The sequence below is a fragment of the Thamnophis sirtalis genome, unplaced genomic scaffold (genome assembly GCF_051295495.1).
Source record: "Thamnophis sirtalis isolate CommonGarterSnake01/CBP01778 unplaced genomic scaffold, rThaSir2_p1.2 scaffold_5, whole genome shotgun sequence".
Taxonomy (NCBI): domain Eukaryota; kingdom Metazoa; phylum Chordata; class Lepidosauria; order Squamata; family Natricidae; genus Thamnophis; species Thamnophis sirtalis.
The window spans coordinates 119516566-119531744 of record NW_028261385.1 but is presented as its reverse complement, the minus strand read 5'-3'; the positions used below and the strand labels follow the sequence as shown (position 1 = coordinate 119531744).

Here is a 15179-nt window from a genome sequence, read left to right as displayed (position 1 = left end):
AAATATATAATTAAAATGCCAGGAAAGAAGAGTAGTGCAGAGTAAATAATTTTTCTTCTTAAATTTCCTCTCCTATCACAGGACAAATTATCTCCCTCATTGTTGCCAAGATAATATGGTCATATTTATGAAGATACCAGGTGTCAAAGTGAATTAGAGGCAGTCTTTACTTTGATTTTCCAGCCTATCTACTTTGTGATTCCACAAAACTACCTCCAAATTGTTGTCTTCTCCTTAAAAAATTTTTTTGTATTCTTTGGATATAGTAGTAGTTTCACCAGTGCTACTATCTTCAGTACTTAATTTACAAATAGTACTTAACCAGACAAAAACAAAGGTGACCTCATATATCAAGTTCAGTTCTTAGTGACTTCATAAACATGCAGTAGTATGGCTACAGTTTGCCATTGAGGTTTTGATACCCAGCCTAGCTTATAGATCTAGAATTCTATGGGAGTCTCCTATCCAAGTACCACCCAGACTTGACCCTGCTTAGTTTCTGACATTAGGTGCTGCCACCTGCTGAGACAATGTTGTAGAATTTACTGTATATACAGTAAATTTATTTAACATCTTGTGCTGTATCAATCTGTTCCAACCAAGTGTCTTCCATTTACACTGTCACTGCAATTACCAGAAGTCCCAGGTTTGGAAACTACTGTGTTGGGAGTAAGAGGCACCACTATACATCATTCCAAAGGATAAAATGTTACTAGTATTAATAATGCAAACACTTATTTACAATACAATACAATAGCAGACTTGGAAGGGACCTTGGAGGTTTTCAAGTCCAACCCCCTGCCTAGGCAGGAAACCCTATACTGTTTCAGACAAATGGCTATCCAACATCTTCTTAAAGACTTCCAATGTTGGGGCATTCACCACTTCTGGAGGCAAGCTGTTCCACTGATTAATTGTTCCAACTGTCAGGAAATTTCTCCTCAGTTCTAAGTTGCTTCTCTCCTTGATTAGTTTCCACCCATTGCTTCTTGTTCTACCCTCAAGTGCCTTGGAAAATAGTTTGACTCCCTCTTCTTTGTGGCAACCCCTGAGATATTGGAACACTGCTATCATGTCTGCCCTAGTCCTTCTTTTCATTAAACTAGATATACCCAGTTCTTGCAACCGTTCTTCATATGTTTTAGTCTCTAGTCCCCTAATCATCTTTGTTGCTCCTCTCTGCACTCTTTCTAGAGTCTCCACATCTTTTCTACATTGTGGCGACCAAAACTGAATGCAGGATTCCAAGTGTGGCCTTACCAAGGCATTATAAATTCGTATTAACACTTCATGTGATCTTGATTCTATCCCTCTGTTTATGCAACCTAGAACTGTGTTGGCTTTTTTGGCAGCTGCTGCACACTGCTGGCTCACATTTAAATGGTTGTCCACTAGGACTCCAAGATCCCTCTTACAGTTACCACTATTGAGCAAGGTACCACCTATACTATACTTGTGCATTTCATTTTTGTTGCCTAAATGTAGAACCTTACTCTTTTCACCATTGAATTTCATTTTATTAGATAGTGCCCAATGTTCAAGTTTGTCAAAATCCTTCTGCATCTTAAGCCTATCTTCTGGAGTGTTAGCTATTCTTGCCAGCTTGGTGTTATCTGCAAATTTGATGAATTCCCCATTTATTCCCTCATCCAAATCATTGATGAAGGTGTTGAAGAGTACTGGGCCTAAAACAGAGCCTTGGGGTACTCTACTGCATACTTCCCTCCATGTAGATGCAGTTCCATTGAGGACTACATGCAGTTGGTCAGCCAGTTATGAATCCATCTGGTGGTGATGCTGTCTAACCCACATTCTTCTATTTTATCTAGTAGTAGGTTATGGTCTACCTTATCAAATGCCTTACTGAAGTCCAAGTAAACTATATCAACAGCATTCCTCTGGTCCACTAATTTTGTCACTTTGTCAAAGAATGCAATAAGATTAGTCTGGAATGATCTTTTTTTTTTAACTATCATATCTCATACATTAGAGTACATTGCAATATACATGGAAAATAATTATCTGCAACATATCCCATTACAGATGAAAATATCACAACTATATGTCCATAGGCTTCTTTTCCACATACTTGGTAGTTTTCTTTATGGTTAAATTCTGCAAGACTGAAGAAAAATGCATTGAAGATTAATATATCTTACAATGTGAATTTCCCCATGGCAAAAACAATTCCTGGAGTTTTGTGGATGCATTCATGAAAAATTACTTTTTGTAGAAGAGAGAATGGCTGAGCCAGGAGTCATCATCAAATGAGGAATAAGTCTGGAATTCTTATGTGGGCGCAGGAAGGCAAAGTGCAACACACACACACACACACACACATACCAAATGTCCTGTTCAATCTTATCTAGTCTTACTCATGTGCAAACTGCCAGTCTGAAAAGATTCCTGTATATAGACTTGAGCAATAAAATAGGTGATTGAATTCTTCCACATATGGATCTGGTTAGGGTTAGGGCTGAAATTTATTACTTGTTACAAAAACAAAAATCCTGATTGCTGTTCTTTACAAAAAGGAAGGAGGGAGGGAGGGAGGTGAGGGATGTGGACATATGTATTATCCAAACTATCTATTAATAACAAGCCACAAAACCTGATGGGATTACATAACTGAATATAACTTGATTTTTACTTTGTATTTATATTTTAATTGCTATTAGGTTGGATACAGTATCTAGATGTAAAGTAGGCAACAATTTTAGGGCACTAGTAAGCCTTAATCTGCCACTCATAATAGTTAAGGTTTAAGAGTAAGACTAGATTTGGGAATATGGTTCAATTCCACTTTTAGTTATAAAAGCTCATTGGATGATTCGTAGTCAGTCCATGTATATTCTTAACTCTGGGTTGTTGTTGTTTTTAAATGACAGTGTTGTACCAACACACAATATGTTACCAACCTTTTGAACATTGATGTGATGTCACAATGCAGATACAAGAAAAGTTGTATCATGACACTGTATCACTGCTTCCATTAGACTGAATGGTTTGATACCAGCTCATCTGTGAATACCTCTGACTCAGTTATATCCCAATCTATGTTATAGATTGATGTGAAGATAAGATGAAAGAGTTATAAGCATCAACATGAGCTCCTGAAATAAAATGTTGGATTTATATCTAATGAATAGATATCAAATAACAACAGATGGAGAAAGGATCTTCAAAAAAAAAGTTAGAGAACACGTTAAATTTAGTACAGATATAATATACCCATGTTTCAATATCATCATGTTTTTTCTTAAAAACTGGAAGTCTGTTGGATGCAGAGAGGTGCATTCCTCATGTGCCTACCAAAATGATGTTCCTATTAAGCAGAGAGGTCCGAGTTAAATTGGCTGGGAAAGAGTTGTATCAAATAACTGAATGACTCAATAGGCTTTGGTTGTGGGATCAAAACTCTAGGTATTTTGGAGCTCATGGGGAAATTCCAGATGTTGCAAACAGCAAAATTGAAAGGATTGAGAACAATGACAAATAAACCAACTAGGGAAGGAAGAAAGACTCGGGGCTAGACTACATCTATGAGAAGAAATTGTGAATTAACAAATGTTAACATAAAACATTCTGAATAAAATAAGTTAAACAACTGGACTTACTCTGATGAAATTTGGCAAACCACCAATCATTGAAGCCCAGCTCAGTGTCCATATACTTTGATAAGAGTTGTGTGAAATCTTAGATACAAAAAAGTCACTGGCATTTATGTACTGAGCTGTAAAAATTTTGCAGAAGGCTGTGGAGGTGATTGGCAGAGAGGGACACTGGGATACCTGGAAGAAAATGAAAAAATAATAAACTAAGTAAAATGCAGATTAAGACCTGGTTTTAATCTCCAGGCTGAACAGTAATTCCTAATATGATGCAAATGATGTGAGTGACATACATACAGTATTTGGGGTTATTTGCACAAAGAAATGATATATGTGATATCATCATGATTAATTCTAATTATCATGGTCAATTGCAAATTTCAAGAAGTAATCATGGCCCCTTACCACATGCATTGGCAAAATGTTGATGGCAAGCTAGATTCAAAGTTTTGGCTTTTGTCTGTCTTAACGTGCTGAAAATAATACTGCAGACTCTATGGTTTGCTTTTCAAAATCAGCAGTAAATCTCTTAGCAAGATTATGATTCGCTGTCAATGTTGATAATAAGTTTTCTCAGGGCCTTGGCAGTAAGAAAAATTGAGTTTAGTGAATTTTCAGTTGGTCAATCCTATCTTAAATCATATCCACACTAGATGGTTGCCCCATTAAGAATGTAGGCTAGGCTATCGACCATATTAGTACTATTTGTCTTTCTCTGCATTACCTACCTTTCCCCTGGACTACTGCGTCATTTCATTGTTTTTCCAGACATCCCACCTCCCCATAGCCAACATGAATAAATACAGAGCATTAGCTGACAGGAAAAAATTAGAGGTTTCTATATGTCTTTGTGCCATCTGGTAATTATCCAGATATTTGAAGTCCAGAGTGATCACCCTAAGATATGATTCAAGAATTATAATACTAAAGCATGTGAATTTTAGCTTGTTCTGCTGGTGCTGTATTTGTTCTATGATTAAACATTTTAATCAACAATACTTTAGAACATGAGTATTCAACGTTTTGGCTTGCCTGGGCAGCATTGGGTGAAGAGGAATTGTCTTAAGCCACATATAAAATATATGGCATAGTTTATAATATAAAATCACATAATTATGTTAAAGGTTTACAATCTTGTGAGTCTGCATTATTAGCTGTCCAGAGTTGAATGCCGTCTATGGGCCACAGGTTGGACAAGGCTGCTTTAGAATAATCGCTGTGTATGTACAATGCTTTTTTCCTTAGCTAGTTTTTTTTTATTTCTGGTCATAGCTTTAATATCTGGAATTTATCAAGAATTCTCGGCTTTTTGTGCATAAAATAACTCTTACACAACATTTAAGAGGTAAATCTACATTGGATTTATAGCATACTGTATATATTTTATTTTTAAACATTCTTGACATACTGGTGCAAATACAGACTTTCTTGAAATGGACTTCTTAACTTTTATTTAATTTAAATTTCCAGCCCTTTTTTTCCTTTTTTTAATCTATAATTTGTCCACTGTGATTATTAATTCACAACACATTTTATTAATATTTGCATGGTATCAGATCTGGCAGTTGCATCATTTTTGCCTTTTCTTATATTATCATTATGTTGCCTTTTATTATGTTATCATTATTTTGTTTAATTAAAAAAGTATACTGATGCATTTAGATAATACATATGATTATAGGTAGATTTGTCTGTGTTCCAATTTTCAGGATGGATGGTATATCTTGGATAATCCTTTATTTTGTGGAAGAGGATGCCAATTCTCAAGTTTAACCCGGAATCGCCATGTCAGGCAGATGGATTTGAAAAGTTCCTCCAAGAGGTGGGCTTGCACCTTGTATCCTCTGGACTGTCAAATTGATTCCTGTCTCATTCATAAACATCAACAATTGATCGGTCCCTTCGGGTCCCTCCAAAGGCATACCCTTGCTACGTGAAAAAAGAAACAAATAAATGAAAGCAAGTTTTGCAATACCATTCCTGTCTCAGAATGGAGCTATTTCAAATGCAACTCTAGAATATTTGTTTATAGGTGTCCATTTCCAACCAGAAATCAGCAGGAAATCCATAAACAAGGCACATGGTAGTACTATTGTTGCTTTTTTCCATCATGTTTCCCAGTAAATAATATTTGGAGACATGGTGCCTCTAATTCTCAACTATGTGTAGAGGAAAACTTCTGGAATAGCAAAGGTATTTGTTACAAAACAACCAGAAGTCTTCTATTAAGCACTTTGAATAAAATAAAGAAAACAGAAAAATTGAATAAAGATTCTTAAATAATAGATTTACTTACACATAACTCAAACTTAACTTTTTCAGGCTTTTATTATAGACAATACAAATTGCTTCCCATATGTATTATGCAAAAATAATGTTCAAACCTCATTCCAAAAAAAGATGATTATAAATCTAACATAAAGTTTCATTAATACAATTCATATGCAGTTAAAAATGAATCATAAGAAAAATAAATTAGAAAATATTTATATTCCTACTAACACAGGAAAATACCAGTGATTAAATACAAAAGTCTACTAAAGTATAAAAGTCAATAAGCAAATTAAATATTAATTATTCCTAATTCTTCACATTTACAAAAAATAAAAATTAAACGTTTCAATTCATCCATTGATCAACTGTGAAAACCTCAGCAACCACTAGATGGCAGTAGGAAAAGACATAAGACATGGAAATTCAAAGCTTTTACAGAGAAGCAGTGTCAAAGTTTAGATTTTGGGAGACAATTGAAGAATATATGACAAGTGCACATTAAGATATAATGTGGCTAGTTACACTCCTAGGAAGACTTCTATGAATACAAAAACCTAATTTATCAGCTTTATTCAATTATACATTTGCCACAATAAACCATGATGAGTAAAGTCAATTTCCTTAGAACCTTGGATATACTTATAAACTAAGCACATGGGGGCAAATAAATGGGGAAGAAATGGAGGTATTGACAGATTTTATTTTCCTGGGCTCCAAGATCCACACAGATGGGGACTGCAGCCAAGAAATTAAGACGCTTGTTCCTGGGGAGGAAAGCTATGGCAAATCTAGACAGCATATTAAAAAGCAGACACATCACCCTGCCAACAAAAGTGCATAGAGTCAAGGATATGGTTTTCCCAGTTGCAATGTAAGTTGGATCATAAGAAAGGCTGAGTGCCAAAGAATTGATGCCTTTGAACTATGGTGCTGGAGAAGACTCCTGCGAGTCCCTTGGACGGCAAGGCAATCAAACTGGTCAGTCCTAGAAGAGATCAACTCTAACTGCTCTTTAGAAGGCCAGATCCTGAAGATGAAACTCAAATACTTTGGCCACCTAATGAAAAGGAAGCACTCACTGGAAAAGAGCTTAATGCTGGGAAAGATTGAGAGCAAAAGAAGAAGGGGATGACAGAGAATGAGGTGGCTGAATGGAGTCACCAAAGCAGTTGGTGTGAGCCTAAATGGATTCCGGGGGATGGGAGAGGACAAGAAGGCCTGGAGGAACATTGTTCATAGGGTTGCAATGGGTTGGACACAACTTCGCAACTAACAACAACAATAAAGCACATGGGAAAACTTCATCCAGCATGATTAATTAGTTTCTGTGACAGTATAAAGTGTAAACAAAGGCACCAAATGTCTGCCACATACAGGCTGAACATCATACAGTAATTCTGTGAAACTCTTGTGGAGATTACTAACCTTGTTTATCTTTTCTAAACCTACATTCATTTTCAAAACTAATCCAAAGTGTCAGATAAAATTAACACATAAATCTCAGTGTTTTTCAAATATAAAGTGTCCTTTTAAAAAATTCAGTCCATACATTTTATTAATAGTGTAAAATTAGGCTAACACTGTGGTCTTCATTATTACATACCTTTGTTTTGAATGTCTTTCTAAGATTGTTTTGGTCTAGTATGTAAATTTAAATTGCATGTAAGATTTCTGCTAGAGCTGATTTGGAAAAAATAAAGTTTCAAGATTTTCTCTCTTTCTCTCTCTCCCACACACTTATGCAAGATTCAACACTTCTTCTTAAGCTTATATACCAAATTATCCCTCCCTACCCATTACCCAATTTAATTCCATCCAACCAATAGCTAATGAAAAATCTTTGCATGTATCCTTATTTCTATTAGAGCTTTCCTGCCTCAATCAGGATAAGTTTCAACTATCTCTTGGCTGCAATCTAGGGACTGTCTAGATTTTTTTCCAATCCATGTGGGATGCTATTTAAAGCTTTTCATAGGCATGCAATTCACTTAAGTGCCATTCTTTACATGCATCTAATCACAGCACAAACATGCTCCAGCAATCTCTGTTTTCTGCTCTTTTTACAATATTGCCTTAACCTGATCCCAGATTATCCCCAAGGCAGCCTTAAACCATTCTTGGCTGTTCCAGTGTCAGAATTTTTCCTGTTATTCCAACACACTTTATACTGAAGTACCAATTTACCATCTATCAAAAATTGCCTCCTCTTCCCAGTCCCAGCCCAATGAACAAGAGTAAATTGATTAATTCTTTCTACCAGCTAACATAATAGGGGGAACACATCCAGGGGACTTCACCAGTCACCTTCTTTAACTTGTCCTGCAGACAGGAAATAAGAATTCAATCATTTGGCATCATCTTTCCTGTGGCAGGAAAAGGATCAACAGAGGGAATACCAAAAATAACACTGGAACATCTTTCTGAAGAGGAGCATGGAAACTGAATTTAGGAAAAGTCCTATTTGGGTTTCTTGACTTGTTCTGAAAGTCCCTGAGATAAAGATGTTTTACCATATAGTTGGCCTACTTTACACACCTCAACTATTTTTAAAGTCCTATCTGGCTTTCTCTGATTCATTGGAGGAAGGAAGGAGGGACGGAAGGAGGGAGGGAGGGAGGGAGGGAGGGAGGAAGGAAGGAAGGAAGGAAGGAAGGAAGGAAGGAAGGAAGGAAGGAAGGAAATCAAAGCATAAATATGTAAGAACCTTTATTCTTACCTGAGTGAGGGAAGAGGGAGGTTCTTGTGATAATTTGCTACCAAAAAAGATACATTAAACATAGGTGGGATGCCAGCAACCAAAACAGATTCTATGAGGTTCCCATGTGGGCAAGATGACCAGGGTTCCTTCTGAAAAACTGGAAAGAAAACATTTTTGGGATAATACTGCTATAAAAGACAAGACTTACCACTTGCCACACTCAATATGCATATAGTATAGATTCTTAAAATAAAAGTAATTGCATTATAATTTATATCAAAACTTCTCTCTACCACTGAAATAAATATCTCTCCAGGAATTTCAACTTGCTCTTCAAAAGTTTCATTAAGTTAAGGGAAATGCTCAGATAAATAAGAAGCCTTTACTGCCAATATGAACTAGCCCTAGAAACAACAAAGAACAGATCCTACAGAATCTAAGAATTTGCTTATATATGTATTGTATGTAGCCCTGAGTTTAAAATCCTTGGTTCCCTACATAACTGATGTCTCAGATTGGGATATTGATGATATCTATATAATGTTTATGTACCAACTTTGCTTGTTCCAGCTTTTTGCTTCCTTCCCAACTTTCCCAATTGTCTTTCCCATTAATTAGATCCAGAATCTACAACTGAAATGTTTCCCAAATATTCAATAATTATCAGTAACTGTAATTCTATCAAACATTTATTTCTTGATTAAAAAAATATTGCTCTTGTCCCTCCAAATTCATTTATATTTTACTTTTATATTTATCAAAAGCAAAGAAAAGGGGAAAAAAAGCAAAACATCAGATTACCAAATACATCTTGATCTGAAACAATGATCTCATCAATGAAAAACCAGGCATGTGTCTCTGTTGCAGCAGCAGGAGCTTCTACATCAACCTGGCACAAAAACACTGAAGAATTTTTGGGAAGATCATTACAGAATTCAGAACTATACAGACAGTCTCTCCAAAGGTTGATGCATATGAATTTCCAGCTGAAAGAGAAATATATTTTTGCATTCATCCCCTAAATTTATATTAGATGTCTACTTAGAAGAAAATGTACAACTTCGAATGATAGGACTATTTTTATAACCGTCAGGAAAGCAGAAATAAATATACATTATCTATATGCCCCCCAAGATCGCAGATGTTTAGAAACATCAGTATCACACTTTACATGGCATTCAGAAAATGCAAGAAGACGTTTTGCTTAACAGTCCTGCATATTTGATTCTATGTTCAGATTTTACTATGGGCAACATCTTAAAAGGTATACTTGACTTTGATAATTTCCAATCAAGTTTCTTAGCAATATTCCTGTGAATTTCCTAAACCAGCTTTCAAATTGTGTTCTATGGCACCATTCATTTCCATGAGAGTTCTGCCTCTTGATCAGAATTCTGGAATTGCTTTTCTTTTCTTTTTTAACAGGTTCCATGACCTGAAAAAGTTTGAAACCCCCTTTTGAAACCCCAGCATTTGCCAAATCAAAGTCATATACTCACTGGAATGAAACTAGAGGTTTATGGTTAGGTCTCTATTCTTGAACATAAGAGAAGTTTTCTAGATATTGCTGAAATGTAATTCTCAGCTACTTGAGCCAGCATAGTCAAATGGAGAAGCATACTTAGATCCATATCCAAGAAATATCTGGAAATCAAAATCATCAGGAGAAGTGGTTTTGATTCCCTTTCATTAAGTACTTGTTCCATTGCCTATATGTCAGAAGCATACATATTGCAGTTAATATTAAAAAGAAAAAGACTGTGCATAAAATGAATGTTTATAGATATAGACCTTTCTGGACTGGATTTCGGATTCCATTGGCAGGTCACATGTTTCTTCACAGTATCTAGAAAGGTATTGGAATAAGACACTGCAATGTAGGGGCTATAACTCATGTAGCCTTTATATGCAAAGCACAACTGTAAAGAAGAAAAAGAACAAAATTCCCCTTTAAATGATTTGTTTCCAATATGGCTGCCAATAATAAAGGACAACACATTTCCACATTCAGGTTTCTTTTGAGCAACTTACTACTATCCTAAAACATCTGTCCCACATACACAAGTGTATTACACATACCCATCTTACATCCCTTATCCCTTACACGGATTCAGTTAGCCTTGAGGCCAAATGAGATTTCCTGTCCCGAGTATGGATTGTGTCCATCACCAAAGTCATCCTGTTGATTCAATATTTAGTCCTTTCACTGCTTTAAACTTCTTGGAAAAACATTACTTACGTGTGTGTATGTAGTGACATCATAAGGAGGGATTAATTGAGATGTTTTGATAAGGCTTTTGGGGCTGAAATTGCTGAATCTTCCACAAAAGGGTTCTGTCCAACTGACAAGGACTCCACCGTTGACTGGATTCTCAGTATCTATGGCAGATGTAGAAAAGGTAAGGAAAATTATATGCAAAGTGCATCCTAGACAGGTGATGGTGAACCTATGGCACACATGCCACAGGTGGCATCCAGATCCCTCTCTGTGGGCATGCCAGGCATTACCCGAACCCAGCTCCACTGCACATGCATGCATGCCTCCCACCAGCCATCTGGTCTTCGGGTCTCTGCCATGCATGGGGTGGGGTGCATGTGGGGACATGTGCATGCATGCGTGGGGGGCAGGGTGCATGCATGGGGGAGCCCGCATTGCATTTTGGGGCCTCGTGCAGTGCCCCCGCACCTCATTTTGGCTTCCAGGTTGGTGCAGGAAGTCTTCCAGGCTCAAAGTGGGGCATAGGGGGTGCACAAGCCCCCCCCCCCATGCCCTGTTGTGGGCCTGGAAAGCCTGCACCAACCTGGAAGCCAAAAATGGGTGGGGGACATGGGGCACATGTGCGGGGGAGGATCATGGGGGAGCTGCGTGCACATGCACAGGGGGTTGCATGCCCAGGGCAAAGGGTGCAATGGGGGTTCACACATGTATGCAGGGGGAATGCAGGAGGGTCGCATGCGCATTGCATTATGGGTGTGGACGCTTTCGGCACACAACAACAAAAAGGTTAGCCATCACTGTCCTAGACAAACCTGAGTGCAAGACTAACTTTAATAGCCCAGTGATATAAGTGGCAGTCTCAGTTCTGCAAAAGAGCATTCATGCCAAAATTCAGTTGCAGCATGTAAAGACTTGCACATAACAATTTTAGTGAAAGAGGGTTCCAGTTAAGCACATAAATTAGAATATAACCGATAATATGTGGTACACATTATACAACTCAAGTGTAGGATGCATATCTAGGTGATAAATAGGAAACCACATGCTGGTTTTGCAGCATTCAAGACCACAAGAAAACAAGGAGAGATTGTGCAAGAAGTAAGCTAACCTATGTATCACATTGCACTTAGTCTACTCTAGTTATAACCGTATGTGGCCAATTTTTACAGATTTTTTTTGCAAACTACCCTCAAAGAGATAGCACATTTTATTCACTTTAAATAAATGAAATAAAGAAATAAAATACCTTTTCATTCAATAATATAATGTATTTCTTGATTTTATTTCTGACCAATATTGTGTGTGTGTGTGTGTGTGTGCACATGTGTGCACACATGCATGTGCTCCAGGGGTAGGTTGCTCCCGGTTTTACTACCAGTTTACTTCACATACACCAGACTTGCGCTGCATGCGCGCATGCAGTTCAATGTAAATTGTTCTTCGCGCATGCACAGAACAATTGACAGTGAACTGCATATGCACTACAAAACAACAGGCCAGCAATGGCAGCAGGGACCAGGGAACTGGTTCAGAGGCGTGGCCACCCTGAGTCGCTGCTGGTTCTGTAACCCAGGCCAAAAAACCACTACCAGATCAACCAAACCGGGCCAAACCGGGAGCAAGCCACCTCTGATGTACTCACACATTTAGTTTTTGGGGAAGGTTTGCAGAGGTTCCTTACTTTCTTTTACAGTAGCTTTTTGTTTTAGAAATAAAGTCTTTCGAACTGAAAATGACAAGCTTACTTTGCTCAAATCTTGCTTGCAAAAAAATGTTAGCAGATGATAGCTCTATTTCACATTTTACTGAAAGAAGTTCCTCCAGTTCATGCTGCATCTGAAAAATAAAATTATGTTGAGTTCTCTTTTTAAAAAGTGCAGATTTCCAAACCAAACCAGGACCCAATTTAAGACATATGGCCATCTGAAACCCAACAACTAATACTTTCCCCCACTATAGGTCTAGTTGCATTGTACCAAAAATAAGAGAAATTATTCTGATACCTGCAGCAGATTTTATACTTCCTATGTGTACAAAGATATGCATACAGTTTTTAATAACATAAATTTTTTTGAAATCATTTACAGTGATCAAGAGTATTTAGTAATTTAGCTTGAATTGTGATTCCATGTCAAAATTTAGTCTTTGAGTAAATGACATTTTAAATCCACTTCTCAGGGTAGAAGCTGTGGTTCCTCACTCTTTAAATGTCATTCTTCTGGGGTACCTCAGTTAACTATAAAATGTCATTATAGATTATACAGCTATTTATCACTATGATCAACTATTTTCCTAATTTTTCCTAATGTGTGATCTCTGCTTATAAAATTTAATAACAGTTTTAGATGTTGAAGCTACTGTTATACCAATCACCGCTATCATCCCAATTCTACATTTTGTATATATTATTAATTATTTTATATCCAGGAGTCTGTACTTAATCAGCAGTAATGTTTGTTGCTGGTCACATTGTCCCAAGCAAGACCGAACCATCCTCTGCCAGACAATGTCAGCATCTATAAAGCAGAAAGATTAAGGGTGACTTACAAAGTATATTTATTTCTTCTGAATAAAAATAAAAACAGTACTTTTTAACAACCTGGGATTCTTCATTCTCTCCTAAACCACATAATGAATGTAATATGTAATTTAGAAGAGTTTTGAATTTGATAACCTTGAGTCCCAGTTTAATGTATAGTTTCAGAGCAGTGAAATTTCTGCAAATAGTTTCGTTTAGGGAGGAGGGAATAAAGGAACTCATGAAGTCATCCTGCAAAATGTTTGAGAATCCCTGAAATTGTTGTTTACTATTTTGTAATAATCCTAGCATCATTAAATTGTTGTAAAGTGGCGACAGTTGCCTCTATCCCAGATGGGTGGCATATAAATTTGAGAAATAAATAAATAATGAACAAAACCTTTACTCTCTTTGGTTAATTAATCATAAGCAGCCTTGCATCCCTTTGCAGGGATAAAAGGGAGCAGCCTATTTCCCAATTGCTAAGAATGATCCAACATCCAGCTGATGATAAATTTATTAATGGGTGAAGAAATAAACGTGGCTCAGACTGACCAGCAGTCACATGTAGAATACATGGGCAGAATACAAGCAGAAAAAAAGATGATGTCTGGTGGCATCTATATTATGGTGGAAACTGTAATGGACAAAATTTAGGTATAAATACACTGGGATGGCCAAGATAATATAAGCCTTTTTATTGCCATTTATGAAAATATAATATCTAAACCTGATTTAACATTATAATTATAATAAAGGATCCTGTTTTAATAAAACAGAACAAAGAAAATAATAAAAACAGAAAAAAAGAAAATGACAAATACACACAGAGAGAGACACACTACATTTTATAGCAATCATTCACACAATCTATGACTTTTATGCAACTCGTTGAAGCAGTGGGACTTCAATTCACAATTTCAACTAGAAAATAAATTCAAGTAACAACATTAGTTCATTGTTTTATCAATTTCAATCAATCAATTTTATCAATTCAATTGACAACTGTTATAGGAAAACTGTGCAGAAGCAGCAAAAATTTCAAATTCAGATTATATTCTAGAATTTACCTGTATCTCTGGAAGCTGGATAGCACTGACTTGTATTCTGTATCTCTCTCTGCAATAAGTACTAACCACATCTGGGTTCAGCCAGGTATTATGCTACTGAAACCCCATGCTCATTCCATTGTTTGGAGATATCTCATGATACACAGCTTCCAAATAGTACACTGTACCAGCAATTAGCTCATACTTCTCTGATTTGGGCTTCCTAGGATGAAACCAATCTTCTTCCCAAAGTGTTGACCAATCAGTGGTGCCCATAGGAATTGATACAACTTCCACCTGTTGACCAAAAAAATGTGAACAGTAAAATGGCTGGCTCAGGAATTCTGAGAGTTGAAGTCCACAAGTCATAAAGAATATTTGATTCAGAAAGCAAGGAAAAATAAAATGATTTTTTTCCAAATTATAATTCCAAGTGTCAAACATGAAAGCAGGAACCTCCATTGAGTTTAAAGCACAGATTTTATTATTTATTACCTCTAATACAAGAATGTAGTCAACTAATGGTAAGGGTAAAGGTAAATAGATGCTTGATAACTGTCAATAGAATTCAAAGGGGGCGGAGGGGACTGATTATTGTGAAAATGCAATGACTCCAAACTGAAGACATATTTAACCCAGACTTCCAGCTCAGCTTCTTCACCTACATCTGGTGACAGTAACAAGGCAAGCTATTGCATATAATCAGGGAGCAAAGCCCACACTCACTAGCACTGATGATGTTGGGCAATGAAATGTCTGCAAGCAAGCAACCAAGCTCAGAGATTATTCTACACTTAGAAAGATAATGTAT

At 36.7% G+C, this 15179-nt stretch overlaps 1 protein-coding gene across 1 annotated transcript in view; it reads right to left on the bottom strand.

Moving 5' to 3' along the window:
* The window catches only part of PKHD1 (PKHD1 ciliary IPT domain containing fibrocystin/polyductin), a 180127-nt gene that overhangs the window by 153068 nt on the left and 11880 nt on the right, over positions 1-15179 (bottom strand). The window contains 9 exon segments of the mRNA XM_087717043.1: positions 3618-3741; positions 3743-3791; positions 5386-5591; positions 8602-8740; positions 9385-9486; positions 10205-10292; positions 10823-10962; positions 12547-12637; positions 14390-14665. Of these exon segments, the coding sequence (XP_087573169.1) occupies positions 3618-3741; positions 3743-3791; positions 5386-5591; positions 8602-8740; positions 9385-9486; positions 10205-10292; positions 10823-10962; positions 12547-12637; positions 14390-14665 (1215 nt within the window).